This window comes from Pteropus vampyrus, unplaced genomic scaffold (genome assembly GCF_000151845.1).
Source record: "Pteropus vampyrus isolate Shadow unplaced genomic scaffold, Pvam_2.0 Scaffold50, whole genome shotgun sequence".
NCBI lineage: Eukaryota > Metazoa > Chordata > Mammalia > Chiroptera > Pteropodidae > Pteropus > Pteropus vampyrus.
Window position 1 is genome coordinate 1014300 of NW_011888831.1, and position 26753 is coordinate 1041052.

At 39.2% G+C, this 26753-nt stretch overlaps 2 protein-coding genes across 6 annotated transcripts; one reads left to right on the forward strand and one right to left on the reverse strand.

Moving 5' to 3' along the window:
- Positions 1-1130: 1130 nt before the first annotated feature.
- On the reverse strand, positions 1131-14142 carry DERL2 (derlin 2). Of its 5 annotated transcripts, none has more exons than XM_011359753.2 (7): positions 13987-14141; positions 13094-13159; positions 11056-11129; positions 9842-9935; positions 8934-9129; positions 8547-8637; positions 1131-1642 (listed from the first exon to the last, which is right to left on the reverse strand). In XM_011359753.2, exons 1-7 carry the CDS (start codon positions 14077-14079, stop codon positions 1537-1539), a joined length of 720 nt encoding a protein of 239 aa, XP_011358055.1. In that variant the 5' UTR covers positions 14080-14141; the 3' UTR covers positions 1131-1536. The 5 variants fall into 5 exon arrangements, with proteins under 5 accessions (XP_011358055.1, XP_011358056.1, XP_023386192.1 ...); XM_011359754.2 differs by having other exon boundaries at positions 13094-13156; positions 13987-14120; XM_023530424.1 differs by having other exon boundaries at positions 14035-14102.
- A 194-nt stretch (positions 14143-14336) lies between these two features.
- MIS12 (MIS12, kinetochore complex component) lies at positions 14337-19241 on the forward strand. The gene is made up of 2 exons (XM_011359756.2): positions 14337-14588; positions 17429-19241. The coding sequence occupies exon 2, from the start codon at positions 17469-17471 to the stop codon at positions 18087-18089; it is 621 nt and encodes a 206-aa protein (XP_011358058.1). The 5' UTR covers positions 14337-14588; positions 17429-17468; the 3' UTR covers positions 18090-19241.
- The last annotated feature ends 7512 nt before the right edge of the window (positions 19242-26753 follow it).

Consider the following 26753-nt stretch of genomic DNA (forward strand, 5'->3'; position numbering starts at 1 on the left):
TGGCTTTTAAGATTTTTTTAAACCACTAAGGAAAAAAAGTAGTCCCATTAACCCATATTCCATAAAACTGCAACCATTATATTCAGGAAGTTACCAATTAGCAGCATGTATATTTACATTCCATTATTATGCATATCCCATTTAAAGATGCTAAAACACTATTCACTTCATTTCACAATCTGAAAATTCCCATTTAGGATGTTTATTATGTTTGATCTAAACTTTCACCTTTGAAGAAAATCTCACACCCCAGAAAGCTACCACTTAACCAGGCTGGAACTACTTAAGAAATAGTCCTGTGCCTATATGGTGTTTACTAAAACTATTTGGAATACTCTCTTTCCCGGGGGTGTCCATTTTAGTCCTCTGGGTTCTCTGAATTACTTAGGCAGTGTGAATACAAACCTATTGAGACCCAGGGAAGTTAACATTTTGGATGAGTATTTAATTGAACCACAGGTATTAAGTGTCCATTTCTGTGGAACCTCATTTCTACTTGATTGAGAAGGTAAACCAGGTAATTAGCTCTAAAAAGCTTCTTGGCTTTTCATGAAGCAAATGACAAATGTCAGCCAAAGGCCCAGGAGAAATGTATCCCTAACTGGTGCCTGTTCATCTGGCTCCAAAGTCAACATTCTAACTTGTTTTCCAAGTCTGCAGAAGATCTTTCTGTTGCTTTCCAAAAAGCTGGCCATTACCTGTCTTTTCCTGGGTATTTCTTAATGGAGAAATGCAAGCAGAATAAATAAGATGCCACATTAGCTTTCTGCCTATAGATGGACTCTCCTGTTGCTGAACTCCTGCTGCTGGAAGAACCACCCTACACTCTGCCACCACCACCACCTTTTCCCATGTTGTCTGACAACTTGAAGTTTTGTGAAATCCAGATGAGAACAAACTATCTGGACAACAGCAATGAATTTTCTTCCTACTGGAGCTGGCATTCTGAATTAGTAAGATATATATACAGCCACAGTATATCAGCCACATATTTCCAATCTTGAAATAAAATCCAGTTGAAAGCTGTGAAGACAGGAAGAGTGAGTATGTAAACTGCTCTGAGCTCAGACCTATGCAGGAGAGCTGGAATACATTATCATAATTTAAAAGATCACACACAAAAGCTTTAATTCAGTGAGAGAGAGATGGAATTCAGTTTTATTATGCCCTCTCTGGAACTTCCATTTACACCATGGCCTCGTCTATCAAAGAGGAGGAGGAGAAAAAGCTCTGCCTTACACCATAAACTCAAGTACTCATGTACTTGTTCGTTAAGAGGTGGCAGGGTATTTGTTTCTTCAGTTTTTTGGCTCCAAGAGATTACACTTTGAGTACCAGTATAGTGAGAAACTACTGGCAAACTGCTGGAAATGTCTTCTGGATTAATCAGTGTACCATTTCATAAAGTGCTTCTGGAGTTAAAAATCTGTCAAGCTGTCAAAAGTGTCCACACTTTTGCAACACAAAGGATAAAAGAATCCCAATGGTATGTCACTGAGTCCTTCCCAGCTGGGTCTCATTATTGGCATTGCCGTTCTACCCGCCAAGGCGCTGGCCCTCACCCCAGGCAAAACCTCCTGGCCGCTCTTCAGGTAGTGGATTGTAATTTGGATCCTCATCTGGTGTATCAAAAATAGCCTTCCTAAAAGACAGGCAACAGATATAATTTAGTCCCAAAGTCATTGGAGCTCCTAAATACTGCAAGGTCAAAAAGGTCCGATGGAGTTTCTACCAATGGACAAGTATTACATCTGTCTACCAATGAAAGAGTTATATTTTGAAAGTATTCATAATTATTTCATATTTACATCAGCTTTTACCTCCTTTAATAACTTTTACTACAAAAGCAATACATGTTAATTGTAGTGAAAACAGGAACTATATATGAGCAAAACATCCTAAATCCCCAGAAATAACCACTGTTGTTTTCATTATTCTTCTAGAACTTTTATATATGTAATTTTACAAAAATTAGATCACACTATTTGTTTTGTAATCTGATCTTCACTAAATTTAGCATGTCTCCCCACAACCACTGACAGATGAACAAAATGGTATACATGTCACATGTACATGAAATATTATTCAATCTATAAAAGGAAATTCTGACACATGCTACAACATGGATGAACCTTGAAAACAGTACGCTAAGTGAAATAAGCTGGTCAAAAAAGGACAAATGTTGTGTGATTTCACTAATGAGGAAACTAGAGTAGTCAAACTCATAGAGACAGAAAGTAGAATGGCGGTTGTAAAGGCTAAGGGGAGGAGAAATGAGGAGTTAGTGTGTAATGGGTACAGAGTTCCAGTTTTGCAAAATGAAAAGAATTCTGTGGACGAATGGTGATAATAGAAGCACAATGTGAAGGTACTTAATGCCACTGAACAATACACTTAAAATGTATAATACGAGAGTAAATTGTATGTTATGTGTATTTTATAACAATCAAAATTTAAAAAAATTAACAAGTTATTCCAAGAAAAGTTATCCAGAGCATAGGAAGAGACAGTAAATGCCCAAAAACTTAAAAAATACTATTATGTGGTCATTCAAAATCTCCCTGAAGAATTAACCATTAAAGCAGCAACCTCTATTTACATTCATATTTCTAATTGTACTTGCCCACAGTTGATAAAATTAGAAGTGCATCTGTAAACTTCTATTTTATACTGAGATTAGGAGAAGCATCTATATTTCAATATCTCCATTAATTCTTAAAAATTAACAATAAAAACACACATCAATAGAAAAATAGAGGGTTGATCAGGCAATTCAAAAAAGACATCCAAATGGTCAATAAATACGAAGATATTTGCTTTCGCAATAATTAAACGAATGCATGTTAAAAACTAAACCCCTTCTACTTCCCAAACAAGGTGAGGCGGAACAATGTAGGCGCCCAAGTAGGGGAGTGGAGCCATAGTGGCCCAGAGCAGGATGGGAGTTAGGGGAACAGCCTGGAATATGGAGGCAAGAGCCCATTTGGGACATGCACACATGGAGGTGGGCTGGTGCAGAGCGTCAGAGCCTGAGAAGGGTAAGGAGGGCATCCCCATAAGAGGGCAGCCTAATATAGGGAATCTGAAGTAGAGCAGATGAGCAAGGCATCCACATGGGGGAGGGGGACACAGTGATGAAAAATTGGTTACATATGCGGGTGTTAATTAAATAGGTAAATATATTAACGATAATAAGAATCAGGTTTCCACAGCCAGTGAGAACAGGGCAATTTGAAAAGGGGTGGTATATTCATACAATGAATACATATTTGGCAAAAAAAAAAAAAAAGGCGAAAAGAAACAATTACTCATACATGCAACAAAATAAATACATTTCAAAAACATGTTGAATGAAAGAGGTCTTTTACAAAGCAGTACATACACATTGTATAATTCCACTCATGAAATTTAGAACATGCAAAACTAATCTGTGGAGGAACAAAATCAGTATAGTGATTGTTTTGGGGGGATGAGGGCAAGGATTGACAGAGAAGGGACATGAGGGAAGCTTCTGGGTAATGGTAATTTTCTTTATCATGATAGGAGTTTGGGATAACTGTGTGCATTTATGAAAACCTGTTAGTTGACACACTTGAGATTCATGGATGTTGTTGTATATAAAGAACTCTAGTTAATGATATGCGTACTAAAGTATTTAGAGAATTAAGTATACTGGAATGGAAAGATGGATAGATAGATGTATAAAAAGCAAAAACAGTAAAATAGTAATTGTAGAATCTATGTGGTGGGTAAATGATACTGTATAATTTTTTCTATTTTTCTATAAATTTGAAAATTTTCATATTAAAATATTGGAGGAAGAATATAGAAAGAAAAAAAACTACCATGAATCATGTAGAGTTGTACTAAAGCCAGCAGTATCAGTATAAACCGATGCTATAAAAATACATAGATCTAAAAATATAGATGTAGATACACACATATGCATACATATAATTTCCTTGCTCTGTTCACTGAGAGGACCTGGGAATAGTAACACTTCAAAAGCAATGAGCATATCCAGATCTTGGCTTCTAAATATCATTCTCCACCAAAAAGGAACTAGAGCTCCTTGAAGAAATAGCTGATTCTCGGACTGGATCAAGGAGGGCACATGACAAGCCAGGGATATCTTGTCAGGCCAGAAGATAATAAATTGCTAAAAACAAAAAATGAAAAAATGCGACCATGTTGAAAAGTACTTAGGAGCCAGTCTGAAGGGATTGCCATTGGCCAAATCTGAGGAAATACAGGCATCAAAATAAACAATAATAGAGACCGGGTAGAATGGCGTAGATGATAGCAGCTTTGTTCATCTCCTCTTGCGACATTAAAGCTTTGTTCATCTCCTCTTGCGACGGAAACATGGAACAAACAACAAGCAGAGTCGCCTGGGGTCTAGATGAACAAAAGCCCTACAACTAGAGAGAGAAATAAAAAATCACCCTCCAATGATAGAAGGTTGGAGGTGGTGAAGACACAAGGCTGCTCGGTCCTGAGCAGCTGACTGGGACAGAGGCTGTAGCAGCTACAGACATTCCTCTTAAAGGGCTTATGTCTGTGACCAGACTTTTGTAGTGCAGACTTTCTCACTCTGAGCACATGTACTGGGTAGGCTGCTTGGGGGGCACCAGGGAATTACAGGGGGACACTGAGTTGTCGGAGTGAGGGAAGGCTGGAGGCAAGGCTCTCTCCCAGGCAGAAGTGCTAACAGTATCCACTGTTACTCTGTTGAGCACTCCTCATTTCCAGCGTGCTGACGCAGCACAGTGATTGCTGAGACATCATCAAACTGAATAACAAAGGATGCTCCGACCAGAAGATTCCCTGAAACTCTGCCTCCGCCAACTCGTGGTCCCTCCCAAGCCAAATCCAGTTGTATCCTTGGAGAGTCCTGTGCCATTTGCTGAGCAGCTCCAAGACTCACACTGGTGGCAGCTGACCATGGTTTCTGGTGTGACTTCTTGAGGCAACTATGAGCACAGCATCTGTGGATTGCTTGCTGAATCTTAACACGTGGCCCCAGAGGGACACAGGCTAGGGCTAAACTTAGCCTGCAGCTGAACGCCCCTCGGGACTGTGCCACTGGACAACTACTACACAAAGCCACACTAATAAGACTGGGAGACTTAGAAGCTTTGCTTAGTGTATAGAAACAGACACAGAAAGGCAGCTAAAATGGGAAGACAAAGAAGCAGAAACCATATGAAAGAACAGAACAGAAATCAAGGAAAAATGAAGTCGAGCAATCTAACAAATGCAGAGTTCAAAACACTCGTTATAAAGATGCTCCACGAAATTAAGGGAAGTGTAGATGAACTCAGTGAGAACTTTAACAAAGAGATAAAAATATAAAAGTGGAAATTATAAAAGGGAACCAGTCAGAAATGAAGAATACATTATGTGAGAAGAGTATATTAGAGGGAATCAACAGAATGGATAAAGAAGAGGATCAAACCACCAATATAGAGGATGGGGAACAGAATGGCAAGAAAAAAGTAACAAAGAATATAATTTAAGAAGCCTATGGGACAAAATTAAGGGTAACAACATACATGTCATAGGGGTACCTGAAGAGGGAGAACAAAAAATTGAAGAGCTATTTGAAGAAATAATGATGGAAAACTTCCCTAATCTGGTGAAAGAAAGAGACATACAACCCCAGGAAGCTCAGAGAGTCTTGAAAAAATTGAACTCAAAGCGACCCACATCAAGATACATTATAATTGAAATGCCAAAGGTTCAATACAAAGAGTATCTTAAAAGCAGCAAGAGAAAAGCAATTAGTTACCTACAAGGTAGCACCCATAAGACTGACAGCTCATTTCTTAAAAAAAAAAAAACTATGCAGGACAGAAGGGCTTGGCACAAAATATTCAATGTGATGAAAATCCAGGATCTACGACCAAAAATACTTTACCCAGCAAAGCTATCGTTTAGAGTTGAAGGACAGATAGAGGGTGGTTTCCCAGACAAAAATAAGCTAAAGGAATTCATCAACACCAAGGCAGTATTACAGGAAATGTTAGAGAGACTTCTTTAAGAAGAAAAAACATTTATCAAAAATAGGAATAAAGAATGGTAATAACCATGTATCTATCAACAAGTACATCAAATGGAAAAGAATTAAGTGCTCCAACCAAAAGACAGAGTGGCTGAATGGATAAGAAAACAAGACCCCTACATGTGCTGCCTACAAGAGACTCACTTCAGATTTAAAGACACACACAGACTAAAAGGAAAAGGATGGGAAAAGATATTGCTTTGATGGACCTAGGGGGGTATTACGCTGAATGAAGTCAGAGAAAAACAAATACCATATGATTTCACATACATGTGGAATCTAAAGAACAAAATAAACAACAAAAACAGAAATAAACTCATAGACACAGAATATTTTGAGGGCTACTAGATGGGAGGAGGGGTTGGGGGGATGGTGAAAAAGGGCAATGGGATTAAGAAGTACAAATGGATAGATACAAAATAATCAGGGAGATACAAAATGTAGTATAAAGAAAATAGTCAACAATGTTGTAAAAAATATGTAAGGGGGAAGAGGGGTACTAGATTTAGTGGGGTGACAGATCTCTAGTCACTATGCTGTACAACTGAAACTAATATATTATTATATGCCAACTATAATTGAAAAAAAAAACCCATTGTATAATGTAAAGATGGGCAACTGATTGTCTATTATATTTCAATAAAGCTGCGGGAAAAAATAAACACTAATAAGGGATTATAATCTATGAACGAAACACGAAACCATGAATTCACATAGATATAAAAGAATTGATATTAATAAGGAATATTTACATAGTCTCAAAAGTATCTTCCAACAAAACAATTATAAAAGGAAAAAAAGTAACCTCATAGCGGAGAGGCCTCACAGTCACTTTAATTAAGTTATCAAAGTGATTATTACCACTTTGAGAAATTCAACAAACTGAAATTCTGTGCTAACAGGATGCAATTAGAACGCAGTGTCACTTCTCTATTCCTGCTAAAGATGCAAAACCTGAACCTAAATGTGAGGAAACATTAGACAAACCCAAATTCTACAAAACATCTTCATAAATGTCCATATCATGAAAGTCAAGGAAAGACTAAGGAGCTGTTCCAAACTGAAGGAAACTAATGAGACATAACTAAATGCAACCCTTGAATCTAAACTGGATTTTTTTTGCTATAAAGAACATTATTAGGACAAGTACCAAGTGTAGAATTGGGTTTGAGGATTAACATTCATTTCCTGATTTTAAATGTAGAAGAATGTCTTTGTTTATAGAAAATACACATTAAAGGAGGTCACTGGGCATTAGATTGACAATTTACTAAGAGTCATTTGTACTCTTTGCAATTTTGTTTCAAAATTAAAAAAAAAAATATATATATATATATATATATATATATATATATAACAATGAGATACCATCTTATGGCTATCAAACTAGGAAAGTAATAAATATGAGTAAATACATCCCACATTTGATGAAGATGTAGGGAAATGGTAGAAATTGTTGGTAGTAATGTAAACTTCAACATTCATTCTGGATGGCAATTTGACAATAAACAAAATAGTAATTCTACTTCTAGGAATTTATCCTTTGAAAATAATCACAGATGTGTGCAAAGGTTTAGCTGTAAGGAAGTTCATCACTCCAATTTTAGAAGGGAAAAGGAAGAACTCATGTTAATGTCCATCAAATGGGATTTGTAAAATTATGCTATATTTATACCATGGAGTATCATGTAGTTGTTACAATTTTATAGGACATTTATGATGGAAAAATGATTCTGACATACTACTTAAAAAGGTCATAAAAAAGCATTTTCAAAAAGTACACAGACAATAAAAGATTGAAGAATACATACCAAAAAGTTAATCTAAGTGATGGGATTATGGAAGATTTTACTTTTTACTTAATCATTCTACAACCAACACTTTATAATAAAAATTCACATTTTATTCTTCAGGTTAACCCTTTTTAATGTAGTATAGCCCAAGGACACAAAATTCTGGAGTAGAAAGAGGGCTTATAAATCAAAGCTCTACCTCCAGGAAAAATGAAGTGCAAAAAAGAAGGGATTTACTTAAAATCCCTTCCGTGGAACAGCCCAAACCTATTTCCACTGTACTTCACTGCTCATCTCTACCACCTGCTTGGAAGGTCAGGCATTCAACCTTAAAAACTTTGCTCCGGTCAGTTTTGCCTACTTTGCTACCTCACCTCTCTAAATTCAGCAGCTTTCTGAAAACAGCAGGCTCCTCCCTGGGCCAGGAGGTGCTAGCGGTGATCTGGGACAGTTTCACCAAGTCAGCCTCAGACATCTTGAGGCTATTAACCTGGCTCCTACCACAAGTCTGGCACTGTCTGCTCCTACCCAATACAAATGCTCAACTGCACCCAGACTGCTCAATTTGCAAATATTTACTGACTTGAACTGTGTGTGCCAGGAGCTATGGGAGCATCAAGAATACACAAATCATGAACTCTGTCTCAATTTATCTGCAAAAAACATGTAACCTAGTGTTAAATACTCACAAAATAGATGGTGTTTTCAGAATTCTTATTCCACCAGGCTGAATGGGAAATACATCTTCCAAGAAATAATATATGTGTCCAACTGCAATACCTAGAGTCAACCAGAAATAAAAGTGGGTGAGGATTAAAATATTGATTGTAGGTAAATCTACCAACATAAATCCCTCATATTTGGGAAGAAATATTCTTAAAAATTAAAAAAAAAAAACTATTATAGTCTTTCAGCATGTAACTATCAAATAATTCAATAATACTGTAGTCTTTCAGCATGTAACTATCAAACAATCCCATAATAGCTATCATGTGAAGGCTAGACAGAACGTGAAAAATAGCAACCAAGTAAGTTTGTAAGTAAAATAATAGAAAAAATAGTGATAAGACTCTTACCCAAGAGGTCCACAATGATTGAGTTCCCCAACAACAAGGAAAAGCCCATGAGTACCCAGGGTAGAAAGGGGGCCTGGAAATTGAGAAGGCCGAAGAAGTTCATGCGGACATAAGGGTTCCTTCGGCTCCACACGTAGACAAGCATTATTGTAAAAGCCTGGCCCAAGAAAACTAAGCTCACAAACAAACCAAAAATCTAGCAGATAGCATTAAGGAAAATATCAACATTAAAAGTGTAATAGGGAAGACTGGGCAAGAGAACTAAGGATTGTGTTTTAACAAAAGTTTGAATTAGGAAAGTTGAGCATTACCTACTTACATCTTTAGGAGCAAAAAGCCTGAAAATAATTTCCCAGAGCAATCAGGCAAAAACCTGCTTAGGCCAAATCATCTGGATTGTACCTATTTCAAAGTACTATTCTGCTATCATGAAGTTCTTGCCTCTTTGGAAAATGCATTAATTACTTGGTCAAAAATTGCATTAAAGTTCACTCACCATTAGCACCTCTACAGAGGCGAATAAAGCCAGCGGGAGCAAAACCATCTTGTCAGACAGGACTACATTCAAGTCTGTTATATGGATGACAATTATTTTTTTTAAAAAAATAATTTATCGGTTTTGATAGTAACCAAATAAATGTCTTACCAACTTCTTTTAAAAGTGGAGTAAGTACACCCATCAACAATAATATATCTAAGATACGTAGTAACCCACCTGGGTCCAATCTCTAGAAAGTTGTCCTATAAAGTGTGCTATACAATAAATAGTAGTATCCTGAAGCTAAAATCTGGAGATCTACTTTGATCTGTTCAGAGTATCCAGTGAATTGTGGGAGACACATGAAAAGCTTTAGGAAGAGAAGGGATTTTCTTTAACATTTGCCTGTATTTATTCTGTTGAAGGATACGGTCATTAAGAATCCACCAAAAAGGAACATAAATACAAAGTCTGCTGTCCGACCTCGGAAAGAGCCTTCTTCTAGCATTCGACAGTAACGATATCTTAAGTTCCAAGTTAAGAAAATGTTAAGCACACAAATGTGAAGAAAGTAAAATTTAGTGTATCATTTAAGTACACCTGTACTCCATGCTATTTGTAAGAAGTCAAGCCTTCATTTTTGTAAGAACGTTTATGAGTAGTAGTATGGTTACTTCTCTTTTACCAGGCATTTTAGGCAGGGTGAAGACCAGCTTCGTATTTTAGAAAATACTTTTTCTAAACAGTTAAGCCAGACACTGCATAAACATGCCATTAATCCTTTTAAACCAGTCACCTATTAAACCTTTTCAGATCTGTAACATCTTTTCATGTTCAGCCGTACCATAATCTACATCACCCTTGTTTTTTCACAGCCTAACTTGGAAGAAATCCCCATCAAGAAGCCTTGTGTGAGAACCTATTTTTTCAGGCCAGGTAGATTAAGCATGTCTATGTCTCGATCAATGAGATCCATGATGATAAAAAAAAATTATTAGAAACTTACCAGTATACCATACAGGAGACACAGGAACCCATCCTAATGCAGGAATCCTGTCACCCCTACATGGTCCTCTATCAACTGCAGGTGCTTTGACTTATAACTGTCCTCTTAATCCAGAGGGCCCCAACTATCATTTAATCAGTGAACAACTCTTTCTCTTTCAACAAATTGGAACATGGCAAGCCCAGAAGATACTATGGTGCTGTCTTTTCAGCCAATAGATCAGCAAGTAAGATACAAGGAGATCTCAAGTTCTCCATTGTCAATGAATCCACTCTACAACTTATATTAAAACTGTTAATTATCACTGTATTAAGGTTCCGTTTTACCACTTGGGATCTGCTGATGTTATTTTGTAAGTATGCCTCAATTAAGTCACACCTCCTCTCCCCTGATCAGATTTGCAAGTGACTTCTGGGCAGAAATGTAATCATTTATTAATTAAATATCCTCATTTGAACAGTGACCTACAAACACCCTTAAAATATTACTATCTGACAACTTTGTGTACCACTAAGCCAGAACCTAGGATTTACAGCTAAGATGATAACAAAAATAACAATATTAATAGTTTCAACTTAATATTGTATTTCCTAAGTAAACCTGAAGTTTTTATGCTAACCCCACTTAATAAAGGATACAGAAAAATCATGTTAAATAAAAAATTGAATCCAACTGGCCCAAAAAATAAAAAATTGGTGATTAGCCTCCATATCTGTTAAAAGAAAAAAAAAAATCGAGAGAAATATAGATTAAATAAAATATACCAGGAAACATTTCCATATTAAGACAAAAGAGATATCCTATGACTACAATGGTTGAAAGGCCATGGATAGATAACATGTTCTGAACAAAAAAATGAGGCACACAACCAGACACTGTATTTTTATGCTGCTTCTAGTTGAAAGTCTGAATATCATTCAGCCTCTGAATTTTGTTAAAGATAAGGAGACAGAAAATTTGAAATTGTGATTGTCTTAACAAAAAAAAGCCCACACCATATGGTCGGACAAATTATGGAAAAAGTTTGATGGAGACTAGGTTAATTTGCATAATAGAAAACAGTGCATTCAAAAATGTAGTATTATAATGTAATGAATAGTCTTGAGATATTAGAGAAAAACTCCAGGGATCTAATATAAATTGCTAAGAAACATTTCTATATTAGGCAATTCAAAACACTCAGAGTAAAGATAATTCTAAAGCAAATACTCGAATTTGGTTGAACAAATAGTCAACTCTCTACGAGTAAAGACCTAATGCTCTAATAATTAGTCTAACTGGTAAATATAAAAACACTTATTTTCTTGTTAGAAACCCTGATATACTCTTCCCTACCCAACCCATCCACACCTACAATAAGAACTATTCATAATGGCAAAGCACTTAATATTTTAAAGTGTTTTAACATATTCTATTATCTTATGTGATCTTAATCCTGTTACTGCAATCCTCATTTCATATATAAGGAAACTAAGAGATTTGAATACTTTTTAAATGGCTTGCCCAAGGACACACAGCTATTAAAGGGCAACTCTGAATTCAAACCCAAAACTCCTAACGCAGACACAAAACTCCTAACGCAGACACAAGTATCGAGTTTAACCCCAGGCAAAATCAAGGCAAACAGGTATTAACTTGGAAGTAATATCTGGATGGAGATACAGCTCTCAGCAAAGGCCATGTAAGTACTGAAGGAAGAATGTAGTGACAAGAGTCCACCGAAATGCTTTATGCATCATTAAAGTCTTAAGAATTGGTAACTATTAAAGTTAAAACACTTAGTTCTACATACTAACTGCATCCAGGATTTTAGAGTCTTCAACCTAAAGAGGAGACAAGCATATAAATAGTGCAAGTATGTGATGGGAGATGATCTAAAAGAAGTATTTACAGATACCCTAGAAACAAAGGAGAATGAATCTGAGGTTACACAAAACCTGTGCCTTGAAAGGCAAGCTGGAGTTCAATGGGTATAAAGTAAATGAAACACATCTGAGACAGAGGAAAAATTACTGGCTTTTGGGTCTCCCTTCCACTCCAACTATAGCCTATATAAACATTGTGGAGCAGGAAAATACAACTCTCTTTTAGCATTCTAATTTTGGAAAGGACTATCTCCCATTGTAATCTAATAAACTGGCATGTTGTTGTTTTAGATGTTGGTCTTTCAGAGTTTTGTTAGTATGATTATCCCTGGAAGATGAATTAATTTAAAAGCCCTAACAGAGCTGAGTTTCCAAACTGGACCACAGCTGATAACGCCAAGGTGGTGGTGGGTGTACCACATGGTAAGTGTACAAAATAAGGGCATAATCAATCCTGTGAGATTCTCCCTGGGCAGCTAGTTGGTCCTCTCAAATATATTAACTCTGAATTAGTGATTTCTAAATACAGGAACTAAACACCTCAAATCAAAAACACGCAGGAAACTTCAAAAATAAAATACAGATTCTTATTTCCTACCCGTTGTGATTCTGATTTGGTCCATGATGAGGAACTTGAGAATATCCCAATTAGGCTGCAGAATCACTGCTTTATGCCCCTCACAATATGACTTATAATCAAACATTCTCATTGAATTCTTTCTTGAAATAGTATATGGCAGGGTTTGCTACTAAAAAGTAAGAAAAATAAGTTTAAAAACGGAAACAATCATGGTTGTGATGGACCACTTACTTGAAAGTGTTTAAAGATTAATTCAGGATTGAAGTACAGCTGAAAAGGTGTGATCAATTCCAACTGCTGAAATAGAAAAAGAGCTCCTTAAAGCAAATCAATCAAGAAACAATATTTCATCATTTACAACAAAGGATTAGTAGGCCTATCGATTTCCAACTCTGTCACTTAGACTGCATCTTTTAAGGTTGGAGGAAGAGGCTAGGAAAGAATTCTCCATAACTGGTACAATTCTTTGTATCTCCAATATCTAACACAGAATAAAAGTCTGTTTTATGTTGCAAAAGTAGAGGATGACATGAGGGTACGGGAGTGAGGTGGTGATGTCTTACATACAGGGAAAGTAAAGAGCAGCTGCTATGATTCTGCCCATCACACAGGCATCACCTGCAAGTTTCATGAAGCAACACAACTCACACAAAAGCACCGAGACCCAAGACCCTGCCACCGTCAAGGCTGGGTACTTCCAGCCAACCTCTATATCCACACTCTCCTTATTTCAAGACTCTTCCCTCTCGACAACTTAAACTTCTTCACTAAGCTGGCTTTCCTCCCACTAGTCACCGCGGTACCACTTGGCCATCACCAGAGTTCTCAGAGACGTTTTCTGGTGGGCGGCTCCCGCTGCCCTGGATTTGCTGTTGGTTTGGCCTTCATCTCTCAGAAACTGACCTGAAGTCCTGATCCTCCATCCCTCATGCTGCAGTACTCCCTTCTCGCATCACTGGATAAACACTCTTGGAGCCATTCCAAACCCCGGAGTGAGCCCTGTCCACCTCCACTCACCCCTGAGACCAACCCATCTGGGCTTCCCCAAGGCCCAAACCCCAGTTTCCTGAAGACCCGGTCAAATCCAGCCCGGATAATGAGAAGCTGGCGCTGCAGCTGCTCACCACAGCGGCAGTGGTGAGTACGCAGGCGGTGGTGTAGGCGCGGCTGACCGGTGGGATCTGCAGGTACTCCAGCCTGAGGCTCTGGTACGCCATTTTCCCCACCGCCACCTGCCCTCCGACTTCCCCTTCCGCCAGTCAGCCCAAGCTGCGGGGCGGGACCAAAGCGGGGTCATCCCGTTAGTCTGTCCGCTGCTGTCCAATCAGCGCTGCGCAACCAGCAAGCCGCCAATCGCTAGAGCCCTATGAAAAGCCATTTACCAATCACGAGTTGCGTCTTCAGGGTGCCCCAGCCATGCTTCCCTACCCACCAACGTCACGGAGAAGAGAGTAAGTACCGGTTCCTTCCGCCAATCCCAGCGGGCCACAGATAGCTTGCCCGTCCGGCCCCTTTCTGTCACCAATGTAGGTGGCCCTCCCGACCAGACAGCCAGCCAATCAAGAGCACGACAACATCCCGCCTTTGCTCTCGTTAGCTGAGGCAGGCATCGGTTGGAATTTTTGCGAGCCAGCCACTCCGCCGACATCTGGCAGCAGGAGGTGGTTTAAAGGAAGTGGCGGGAAGCTGGTGTTTGATCGAATTTGTCACCCTCATGGTCGCTTCGGTAAGTGCCGCAGAGTTGCATTGTCTCAGAGGAACAGAGGGGAGTAGAACTGGATTAGGCATCACCGCGGGGCGCTGAAGCGGCCTTATTGTTCGGCCTCCAGTGTCCCGGCATGCAGCGGGGTCGCGGCGCCCGACGGGAGTCGGTTCTCCGGCCGGAAGCAATTCCTGCCCGGAGGATTTTAGAGTTAGTGAGGAGTGTGGGGCAGCGCCCGTGTTTACTGTGCGAATATTGAACAAGCCGTCCTCATCCTGCCTTCATGAACTCTAGCGCTAGCACAGACGTTGAGACAGGCCCATGATAATATCTTAAAGTAGAACTCGGTCAGTTCCCACAGAAAAGTCTTGGGAATTCAGAGCTGGGAGTGCGTCACTAGGGAAATGTATTTAAACTGACCCTTGAGGAGTATTTGGCCACAGCATCCTTCCTTGAAGGAAAGACATCAAAGACAGCTCGGTTTGGTTGGTACAAGGAGTCGTCAGATTTTGAATGGCAGAGTTAATATCATACTTTATTCGGTGGGTTATAAGGAAGCATTAAAGGTTTTTGGAACAGGGAGTGACCATTAAGTTTAGTATATAAGGAACCAAGTAAAAGGGTAGAGAGAGTGGTTTTTAAAAGATATAAATGAGTAATTCACAAAAGGTGAAACCTGAAGAGCTAACATGTGTGAAGTGGTACTCAACTTTGCTGATAATCAGGGAAATGCACATTAAAATATTTTTGCCTGCTCCCCAAATATCACCCTCACAACCTGTTGATAAAACAATGCTGCATGTACTGCTTACCCTGGTAAGGGTGAACAACGGAACTTGGCAGAGTTTTGTCAGTGCCTCATAGAGAGGGAAGGCAAGATGGGAACTTTTTGAGAATTGCAAGTTTTGTTTAAGGTGGATCTTTGAATTTGAGGGTTTGATTAGGATTGGATAGTGATCGTGAAATAACAGTGCAGGAAAGGTAGAAGCAACCAAAGCAAGAAATTTCGAGGCAAGAGTTTCAGAGAGTCAGGATATAAATCACTGATTCTTCTCATTGAAGATCTGGTCAGTATTTCGGGAGTTCAAGCCGTTGTAACAGTGAAAATACATATAAGTGAAATCTGTGGTTCAGCAATTACTTGCCTGTGTAAATGCTCTGCAAGTCCCTAAGGAGACATTATAGGAGGATGTTTATTACATTGTTTCTGGTAGTAAGGTGCTGAAAGCAAACTAGGTGTCTTTCACAAGAAGAATGGAACATAAGTATGGCGTATGAATATAAAATTGGTGGAACACTTAAGTTAGAATCAATGAAGTAAACTTAAGTATAAAACTAACATGGAATGATTACAAACAAAAAATGTAAACATACATATATAAAACTTTCAAGAATATGTATCTGAAACTACTAAAGATGAATTAAAATTGAAAATTAATTTAAAAAGCATATGTTAAAAACATTAGAGTAGGTTCCTATGGGAGATGAAATGTAGAAGAATAAAGACCTAGCATGAACCAAAAATAGCCACGAAATAGGAAGTTATCAGCTCAATTATGCACACGTGAGATCCTTAAAAAGAACAGGATGTGATTAGTAAGGTTCAGATGATGAAGACCTTTGTAAGCCATGGTGAAATAGTTTGATCTTGATTCTGAAGGCATAGGGCAGTGCTGAGGAAATAGAAATCCTGCCAACCCAGAGAAGCCTCTTCACAAGACTTAGGAAAAAAAGTAGTTTTCTTACTGGTTAGTCATATCTAGATTACAACGCATTGTAGATAATCTGAGTAAGATTACAAAAACAGAAATTGTACCCTATCTGTACAGCCAAGTAGTTATAACCGTTCTATTTTTAGCCATTACATATATAAATTCTCAAGATTAGTGGCATCTTTGTCTTCCCATAAAAAGATTCGAACCTACCATTTGCTTCAAATTCTTTCATAAAGTTCATCCTAAATTCACCTGGCAATAGAAGTAGCCATCTATTTTAGCTAATTACCTTTATCTGAAGGAATAATAAAACTCTTATTTCTATAACAAGCATATGGTTATATAAAGCTCAGAAAAGATGCCTAGGTTAAACTCCCGCAGTGACAAGGAGATCCGAGTGCTATTTTCCTAGATGTTTACATTCTAAAGGTTGACTCTTAGACCCTTGAAAAAACATGTTAAGCTTGTAAAGCTGACAAGAGGCTAGCTCAACTTCTAACTGGGATTTTTTTCCAGATGGCTAGATTGGAAGGACAGGGAGTTGAGGACATGGCCAAGGAAGTGGTCGAAGTAATGAATCGTGGATCCTAAAATGGATAGGGAAGGAAGTGAAGTGGAATAGACAGTGCAAAGAAGAGAGGATCAGTGGGTTGAAATTCTTGATGATTAAGGTACAGTATGAGTATGTGAATAAGAGTTGGAAGAATAGCATAGAAAGTTGTGGTAAAAAATAGGGGCAGTTGGGGAGAGAAGTTACAAATATCAAGAGCCAGGTGGTAAAAGTGAAGACGAAGCCATTGAAACTCATGAAACAGAGTCTCTAGGGCGCTGGTTAAGTCATCTGTCTAAGTTTGAACATTGTCTAGGATAACAGACTTAGAAGACTGAGCCCAGAGTCCTCAATAAATGAGAAGTGAGGGAAATAAACAATAAGAAAGAGGGAAGAGAAGTTATAGGCTGATAGAAAGATCCTCAGGGAGGCAAAGGTTTGTATCCTTTTGTGAATGAGTGAGGCTGGAAGTGGCACTGGGTATCAAGGAACACAAACTTCTTATTTTTTGCTTTTTTTTTTTTTCTATCTGTAATGTGATTTGTTACTTTCCTCTGATTTTTTTTTAACCCAAATGATTTTTTTTCTTACATTTTCAGATTTTTCACAGTCAAAATTAACATAGCAAAATTAGCCAAGATGTCTGTCGATCCAATGACCTATGAGGCCCAGTTTTTTGGCTTCACGCCACAAACTTGCATGCTCAGGATCTACATTGCATTTCAAGACTACCTATTTGAAGTGATGCAGGCTGTTGAACAGGTTATTCTGAAGAAACTGGATGGCATCCCAAACTGTGAGATTAGTCCAGTCCAAATTCGTAAATGTACGGAGAAGTTTCTTTGCTTCATGAAAGGACGTTTTGATAACCTTTTTGTCAAAATGGAACAGCTGTTTTTACAGTGGATTTTGCGTATTCCCCCAAACATCTTGCTTCCGGAAGATAAATCTCAGGAGATGCATCCTTATAGTGAGGAAGAATTCCACCTTCTCCAAAAAGAAATTGAACAGTTACAGGAGACATATAAGACTGAATTATGCACTAAGCAAGCCCTTCTTGCCGAATTAGAAGAGCAAAAAATTGTTCAGGCCAAACTCAAACAGACATTGGCTTTGTTTGATGAGCTTGAAAATGTTGGCAGAGCTCATGGGACTAGTGATTTTAAGGAGAGCTTAGTGTTCCTGGTCCAGAACTCCAGAAAACTACAGAATATTAGAGACAATGTGGAAAAGGAAAGCAAAAGACTGAAAATATCTTAATTTCTAAATAATAAAGGGAGTCTGTCAAAAGCAGAATGAGTAAGGGATTCATATCAATGACTATTCTTATTTTAGTGAACTGTATATTTTACTGGATTTTCTTTGTTTACTTTCTTGTAGTCCACATCTTCCTCTTTTTTGGTCCCTATTCTGAAGTATCTATGTATTACCCTGATCTAATCTTTGAAACATTTATTCTTTACAGGCCTCTCATAGGTGAGAAAGGATTCTTGATTCAGTAATGACTCTTTTGGGGCCTTGATTGAAGAAAATAAAGCTTTCCCTGGCCAGTCAAAGATATTTGTAAAAGTTGTACCTTGGTCATGAGTTCTTCGTATTTTCGTTATTTTTGACTTATTCTTTAGATGAGATCAAATGAAAAAAAGGTTGAATGGGTGGCTTCTTTATTGACCAACCACTATATTGCGAGACAGCCAAAACAGAATGCTTGCTTTTGTTCAATAACTTTTCTTATACAAAGAAGGTGATAAGTAGTTGAAAGACTCAAGTAGCAGAAAAACAACCATGACATTTAGGACAGAAGAAAGAAGTTGTTTTTGTTTCTAAAATAAATCCTTTCCATGACCAAGGCCTTGGTGATGTTAAGAAATTTACTATCTTGGAGCCCAGCAGTAGAAGACCTTGGACAAAAAAGAAGCAGATCTCACTGGAAAAGAAAAGGAAGCCTGGAACATACCCAAAAGCAAAGTTTATATTATCTATTAGGTATTTTTGTCATTTTTTTCATACTTCAGGTAATTTTGGAATCTTCCTTGCACCTAATATTTAATTAACTTATGTACACACTCATAAGCATCAAATATTTAGTGCCGTCAGTGAGAAATTTTAGCTGTATGTTGTGCTTAAATTCAACGGAGTCTGATATTTCCTTTTGTAATTAACCCATGTAACATGTTAGGTTACCCAGGAAAGAGAAGATATAGCAATAGTTATTCTGAAGGTATTGCTTGCCCTCCATGTCTCCCTAAAGAACAGGATTTGGAGTGTCTCCTTTATGTAGAAGAGTAACTTAGGGTATTAATATTTGCAATTAGATATTCATAGATTTAGGAAGTCTTTACCTGGAATATGTTTATTATGAAAGAGTTCTTTTTCCAATCCTGTACATGAAATACATATGTTTTTAAAGGCTTTGGTTTTTGATTTTCTGCTATCTGTAATGTCCTGGTATGTTTCCTTCAATATGACTTTTTACTCAAATAAATCTTTTTTTTTTTTTTTATATTTATAGCTTATTTAAAATCTAGTATAGTTGATTGAATGGTGATTTCCCCAAAAGATATGTCCATGTCCTGATTCCTGGAACTTGTGATTGTTCCTTATTTGTAAAAAATGATCTTTGCAGGTATAATTGAGTTAAGGATATGGAGATAACGAGATCATCCTGAGTTATCTGGGGCTGGGGGTCGGAGGGGGGCTAAATCCAATAGTAAGTGTCTTTATAAGAAAAAGGCAGAGAGAGATTTGAGACAAGAGGCAGCATTGTGATCATAGAGGCAAATTGGGGTGATGTAGTCACGAATGAGGGATGCCAACAGCCACCATAAGCTAGAAGAAGCAAAGGACAAATTCTCCCCTAGAGCCTCCAGAAGGAAATATGGCCCTCCTGGCACCCCTTTTTTTTTCCTTCAGACAAGAGGCAAAGGTTTATTAAGCTTGGGCACAAGGGAACCAACACTGAGAAAGGAAAGGTTCATGTGGCTCCTTGAGAGAATTTGAGGCAGGGCTTTAAAGGGAGCTAGGTGGGGTAAAAGATATGTCTAGGCACGTCTACATGCTTTTTCATGCACTGCATGTTGTATTAGCATTGGCGCCCTTGTTTTGAATTTCTGGCCTCCAAAACTGAGAGAATACACTTGTCTTGTTTTAAGTCACTAAGCTTGTATGATAGCCACAGGAAACTAATATACCTAGTGAAAATAGAATATTAAGATTCATAAGGATGTAAGCTATTAAGGAAACAACAGCTGAGACCTGGTTGGCCTCATTATATATACAATAATATGGTTTGTCTGACTACAGTTAAAATATGAACATGACCTGGATAAAAGGGTGAAATCTACAGTATTTTGAACGGACGTTGAGTAAATGCTTAACTGTTGGGTATTAATACTGTTACCATTTGTTACAGTAGTGTCTCTGCAGGAGCAAATTAATCTGTTTGGCCCCATTGTCCTCTAATTAAATTTCTCCCTCAAAACCTCAGAAATAAGGATAATAACCACTTGGTTACCCACTGTGCTTCATTGCCCTATTGCCCATCCAGCATCAGTCTCACCCAATTTCCTGCTTCCCTCTATATTAGATCCTATGATTTTATAATATCAAACCTTCAGCTTCCCTAGATGCCTACTTCTAAGCTTTCCCTTGTATTTATCCATTAATTTTTCTGTAAAACGATGCTTGTTCCCTACTATATACCCCCCAATAGACTTCTCATTCTGCTGCTGCTGTAACAGGCAACCAATTCAGGAGACAGTTTGGCATGGTATTAATAGGTAGTAAAGAGTGGACATTACTACCAACTTCACAGAAATGAAAAGAATTATAAGGAAATACTATGTAAGAGGTTTCGTATTCAATTCTGATGGGGAGGGGCGGTTTCCCCACACCACTAAGCAATTTTTGAATACCACCTGGGAGTCTTGCAATTCAACTCAATCTGACACTATCTACCCAGAGGTAGCACAGGTTAAAGGTTCAGCCCCACAAAGACTGCCCTCTACTTCAAATGCCAACCATAGCCCAGGTTGTGCTTCTGACTGATTCGCTATAAGTCAAATGTTCTCGTGACCCGCTCCTTGGATTTAATTAACTTGCTAGAGTGGCTCACAGAACTCAGGAAAACTGTTTACTTGCTAGAGTACTGGTTTATTACAAATGATATATGAATCAATAGCCAGAGGAAGAGATACATAGGGCAAGGGCCAAACAAAGGAGCTTTTTGTCCTCCATGGAGTTTGGGCCTGGCATAATGGAAGCATTCTGGTTACTCAACCTGGAAGCTTTCCAAATGCCCTTCTTTCGAGTTTTTATGGAGGCTTCATTACATAAATCATTGGCCATTGGTGATTGAAGTTGGACCTCTACCTCATGCCATGTACAAAAATAAACTCAAAATGTACCAAAGACCAAAATATAAGAGCTAAAACTATAAAACTCTAAGAAGAAAACATAGGCTTAAATCCTTGTGGTCTTGAATTAGGTAATAGAGATGACACCAAAAACAAGCAACAAAGGAAAAAAATAGATAAATGGGACATCATCAAAAATAAAAACTTGTACTTTAAAGACACCATCACCAAAGTGAAAAGACAAACCACAGAATGGGAGAAAAAAATTTACAGATCATATCTAATAATGGTCTTGTATTTAGGCTATATAAAGAACTCATAGAATTCAAGAAAAACAGCCCAATTTAAAAATGGGTGAAGGATCTGAATAGATAGTTCTTCGAAGAAGATACACACTTGGCTAATAAACACACAAAAAGATACTCAACATTACTAGCCATTGGGGAAATAAAAATCAAAACCACAATGAGATAATGCTTTGCACTCACTAAGATAACTAATTTTAAAAAAAGATAAGTTTTGGCAAGGAAGTGGAAAAATTGGAATTCTTTTACAGTACTTGTGGGAATATTAAATGGTGCATCCAGTTTGGGAAACAGTGGCAGTTTCTCAAATGGTTAAACATGGAGTTACCATATGATCCAGCAACTTCACCCTTAGGGAAATGAAAACGTGTTAACACAATAAATTGTACATGAATGTTCATAGCAGCATTACTTATAGTAGCTGAAAAGTAGAAACAACCCAAATGAATCCAACTAATGAATGGTCAAATCAAATGTGATATAGCCATACAAGAGAATATTATTTAGCAATAGAAATGAAATACTGATACATGCTACAACATGGGTGTGCCTTGAAAACATACCAAAGTGAAAGAAGCCAGTCACAGGACCACATATTATAGGTTCTGTTTATATTAAAGTACATAACAGGCAAATCTATAGATAGAAAGTTGATTACCGATTGCCTAGGGATGGAGAAGTGGAGGGAGATGGGTAAAGGGTATGGGGTTTCTTTATGGGGTGATGAAATATCCTACTATTAATTGTGGTGATGGCTGCACAACTCTGAATATACTAAAAACCATGGAATTGCACAATTTAAATGAGTTGTGTGGTATCTGAATTATATCTCAATACTCTGGTAAAAATAATAGTACACACCCCCAAAACAATGCCTGGGTTTATCTAGCTCCACTAGTGCTGTGGCCTTGGGCAAATCACTTCACCTATGCCTGTTTTCTCATCTGCAAAATGCGGGGAATAAAACAAACTACTTCATTGGGTTGTGAGGGTTCAATGTGTTCATGCTGTATAAAACACTAAGCCTGCCACATGGTAAATTCCATTATTAACAAAGTGAGCTACAAGGGTTATATCTGTTTTGCTAATCACTATCTCCAGGGCTTGATACTTAATAAACAGTGAAACATTACAAAAATCGATTATTATCCTAATTTCAGATTCCGCTGTCCCAAACAGCTAAATTTCAACTCTGTTCCCCAACTTAAACTTCCTACTGTCCCATGATATTCAGAAACCACTGTTTCACTATCTCCATATACCTACCCACCCCTTATAACCCAATTCACAATGGGACAATTGTCCAAAATAATCATCTCTCCCTTCATCTTTTGCGATTGGGTAAAAGTTACTGAATGTTATTTTGTCTGCGCAGCTTCCATCATCTTGATAACATCAATAGTCTCTTGGGAAACTATCTCTTTCCAATTGCATGCTATTTTCATGAGATTGCCAATAAAGGTGTCTCTTCTGACTTTGGCCAAAGGTGGGCACATGACCGTAGCCAGGTCAATAAGACTGTAGAATTTGATTCTTGAGCAAAATGGCATAAGGACCGAAAAGTGGGTCTGTTTATTTTTATGGTTAAACCCTGAAAAGGCTGTTCATTATTATTTGAATGGAGAGGCTTGTTATTTTGGACAAGGGAACCTCTTATCAGAAGCCCAGAAATTGGGGGACAATTAAGAGCTCAATATAGGGAAGCAGTAATCGTTGAATTAGGTGGGCAGTAGAGGGAATTGTGTGACCAAATATCCTGGGATATTTAAACTACATTAGAGGAAAATTGGCCAGATTGGACACACAAGGATGCTAAAGAGACATATGGATGTTGTGAGAGTAGTGGAAATTTAATATTGGTTAGAAAATATGGGCCAAGCATTGGAGCTCAATGGAATAAGAAATTTCAAGGAGATATGGAGAATTTCAGGTATTTCAGGAATTTCAAGGTATAGGAAAAAGTAAGGGCTAATGGGGAAGATATGGGGGTATGGGAAGAAAGCAGTTGATTTTCGGATTTGGGTAGGCCCTCACTTGAGATTTAATGCTTGGAGGTCACTGTCTTGAAATTCTTAATAATTTTATCTTTGACTTTGTGTTTTGTAAGTGTAGTCTGATGCGACAATGGAACATGCAAATAATTGAGGGGTTGGGGAGCAGGGAGGCTTAGAGCCTCAGTTTACATGGGGTCCTAACTCCCAGGTGCCTTCTCATATCCCCTAGTTGGCTGCCTACTCCCCTGGTTCCTGGAGCTTCCCTTTCTCTGCTCCTGCTTAGCAACCACTGCTGCCCTCCATCCCTGGTGGGGGCTTGGGTATGGCATGGGAATGATAGATGTTGGATAGCTATTGGGCACGAGAATCCTGCAGCCTCTTGGGGCAGGGCATGGCACCAGCTGTCACTGGCTTGGGCTGAAAGTACCATAGCACATTCAGCAGGTGACAGTCTCTCACCTACTCCTGATCCACATACAGCCTAGTGCAGAGGTCACATTATATTTTGATATTGCTCATCCTCCGTGGGTTTGGGCAGAGGCCAATGGGAAGAAGATATGCCTGGATCGATCTCCCTGCCCTAGCCAGGGAACAGAGCATAGATCCAGGGGCTGGCAGGAAGGAGAATCCACAACCAGCTTGAAAGCAGTCATGGTTTCTAGGGTGACAAGCAACTGCAGCCCAAACAGCAGGGATTCCTGGAAGGCTCTCCCTCCCACACAGCGAGGCTGCCACCACCACCAAATCTTGTTTCCTCAGCTGGGTGTGAGCACTGTGAGCTAAAGTGACCTTGCTCTGTGTATAGATTCTAAAGGGACCAGTCCTTTGGCTGCAGGCCGAGGTCCAGGATGTGGTCTGGGGAAGGCTGGCAGACATGGTCTTTGGAGGTGGGCAGCCCGCCGTGGGCAGCTATAGTGGGTGAAAGGTTGAGAGATGTTGCTCTCACTCTTGGATTAGAGGGGTCTGGGTTGGAACCCCAGTGCTGGCAGTGCTAGCGGCAGGTCCTGGACAAGTTTCTTCACTTCTTAAGCCTCAATTTCCTCATTTGAACACTGAGGAAAGAACTGGTGCTTGACTCACAGGGTCATAAAAATTAAGTGAAACTGCAAAAATTTTGAGCACAGCTCCTAGCACAGGGTCAATGTTCAGTAAAGGGTTGCTGTATTATTATTACTATCATCATCATTATCATCACCATAATCATCAGTGTCCTGGAATTCCTCATAAAGGGTGTCATCCACCTGGTGAATTGACCCCTGTTCAGATCTGGCTTTTGGCCTGGCAGACTCAGGTCCCTGATTTGTGTTCACTCAGATGACATATCCTTCTTCCATAGGCCGATTCCTCTAAATGGATGAAGGAGATCAACCAGCTCAGCCAAGAGCAGAGATCCTTTTGGAAAAGGCAGGCTCTCTCACCTCCGAGAGGCGTGTGTGCTCTGGGCAGGTCCTAGAAGCAGGAGCTAGAGGCAATCTTTATCCATTCAAGGCCTTTGGTAGATTCTGGTTCTGGACCCAAGACTCATGAAGGTTTTTCAGGAGCATTCTGGCACCAAGCATGGAGTGACTTTCGGGTATCTGCCTTTTCAGGGCTGTTGGGGACCCCAAGCATACTACACATTTAGTTCTCTCACTGCTGGGCACAGGCAGAGCATCTGTCAAGGTGAGCCCACTGAGTTGGCTAAGCTCTCTCAATTCCTGAAAAATAGAGTTCCCAGAGATCCCCTGGGCTGGGCCCAGAGGTGTTTTACACTGTATTCATTTCTGTGCAGATGGATCAGGTGGAAAATAACAAGGTATCCTAGGGACACTGAGTCTTTGTTGTTCAGCCTCACAGCTTCTTAATGTGCAATGAGCTGGTGCAGTAGCTAGAAAACGTCTAACATCTTCACTCCTCACTTATCCTTAGCTCCTCCCCAGCAAGTCCGTGCATGGCACTGCCCCAAGACTCCCTCCTATTCCTGAGCCTTCCCCCACTTTCTACTACTACACACACACAGACACACACACAGACACAGACACACACACACACACACACACACACACACATACCCTGTTGGTTCTGTTTCTCTGGAGAACCCTGACTAATATAGAGTTATCATTAGGGTTAAATGATTTATACATGTAATACTTTATAGTCTGCAATTGCAGACTATAACTTCAGTGTTCGTATATATCTGGGTTCAGCTTCATGAATGCCTATGTTCTCTCTTTGAACACATCCTGAGCTATTAGAAATACCCTCATACCCTCAGCAAAGGAGTGAGGGCCCTTTGAGTCTCCCCAAAGGTACTCCTTAGAAGTGGCATGGCAGGAAGTGGGAGGTTGCCCCCGAACACCGTGCCTGCAATGACTCTACTGTGTGGCCTGAACAATCATTGCGGCCCCAGCTGGGAGCTAAAACTTGGAGGACAGTACTTGAGACAGGCCCTGAGCTATCAGGCTCTACCTGCAGCTTCCTGTGGAGAGGAGCAGAGCTTTCTCCAGGGGCATCTGGAGTTTACCTTGAGAAAAGAGTAAATTAGAACCAGTAAATAGGCACTATCTTATGCAATATGACACCAAGTATGAGGCAATAGGTGCGAATAGTTTTGTCCTGAGGATATTCTTTCATGCTTCTAAGGGACTTACATGAGGGCTTTGGCCATTTGGAGAACAAACAATCTCTAAGACAAACTGGCATATCTTTATTCTCCTAAGATAGCTGAGAACATCTAATTTAAAATCAAGTCATATACCTGCCATGTTCAGCAGAAAACTGCCAGCACAGGCAGCTGATCTGGATTCTGTTCAAATAGCAAGTTCATTGTGCAAGCTTTCTTTGCTTGGAGGTGGAGAGTCCTGATGATATCATGCCTTCTGTACAGGCTTATCCTACCTGGGACCGGGAAGCAGCACAGTCCCCTGGATCTTAGGAAAAGAATATCCTTCTCAAGTATGGGTGTCCTGCTAGGCTTCCATTAGAGGACAGCTCCAAGAACTGGGATCCAAAGTTCAGGAACTTTCTCATCAAGAGGAAGTTCCCGACAGAGTCAGTCAAATGTATTGAACATGTTAGCAGTGTAGCCTGCGCAAAAGTCAGTGGATCCAGAAGGTGGCACCTCTGTACATGTTTATGAAGCCAGTGGGACTTTGCCACAGGTGTTTGGCTTTCTCTTCTCAATTTTTTTAGGGTTTGTGCACTGACACTCTTGAATTCTCCTTTGGGGTAGTTGTGGGAGGTTGAGATATGCTGACCTTTATCACCCCTGCAGTGACCAGTGAAACCAAG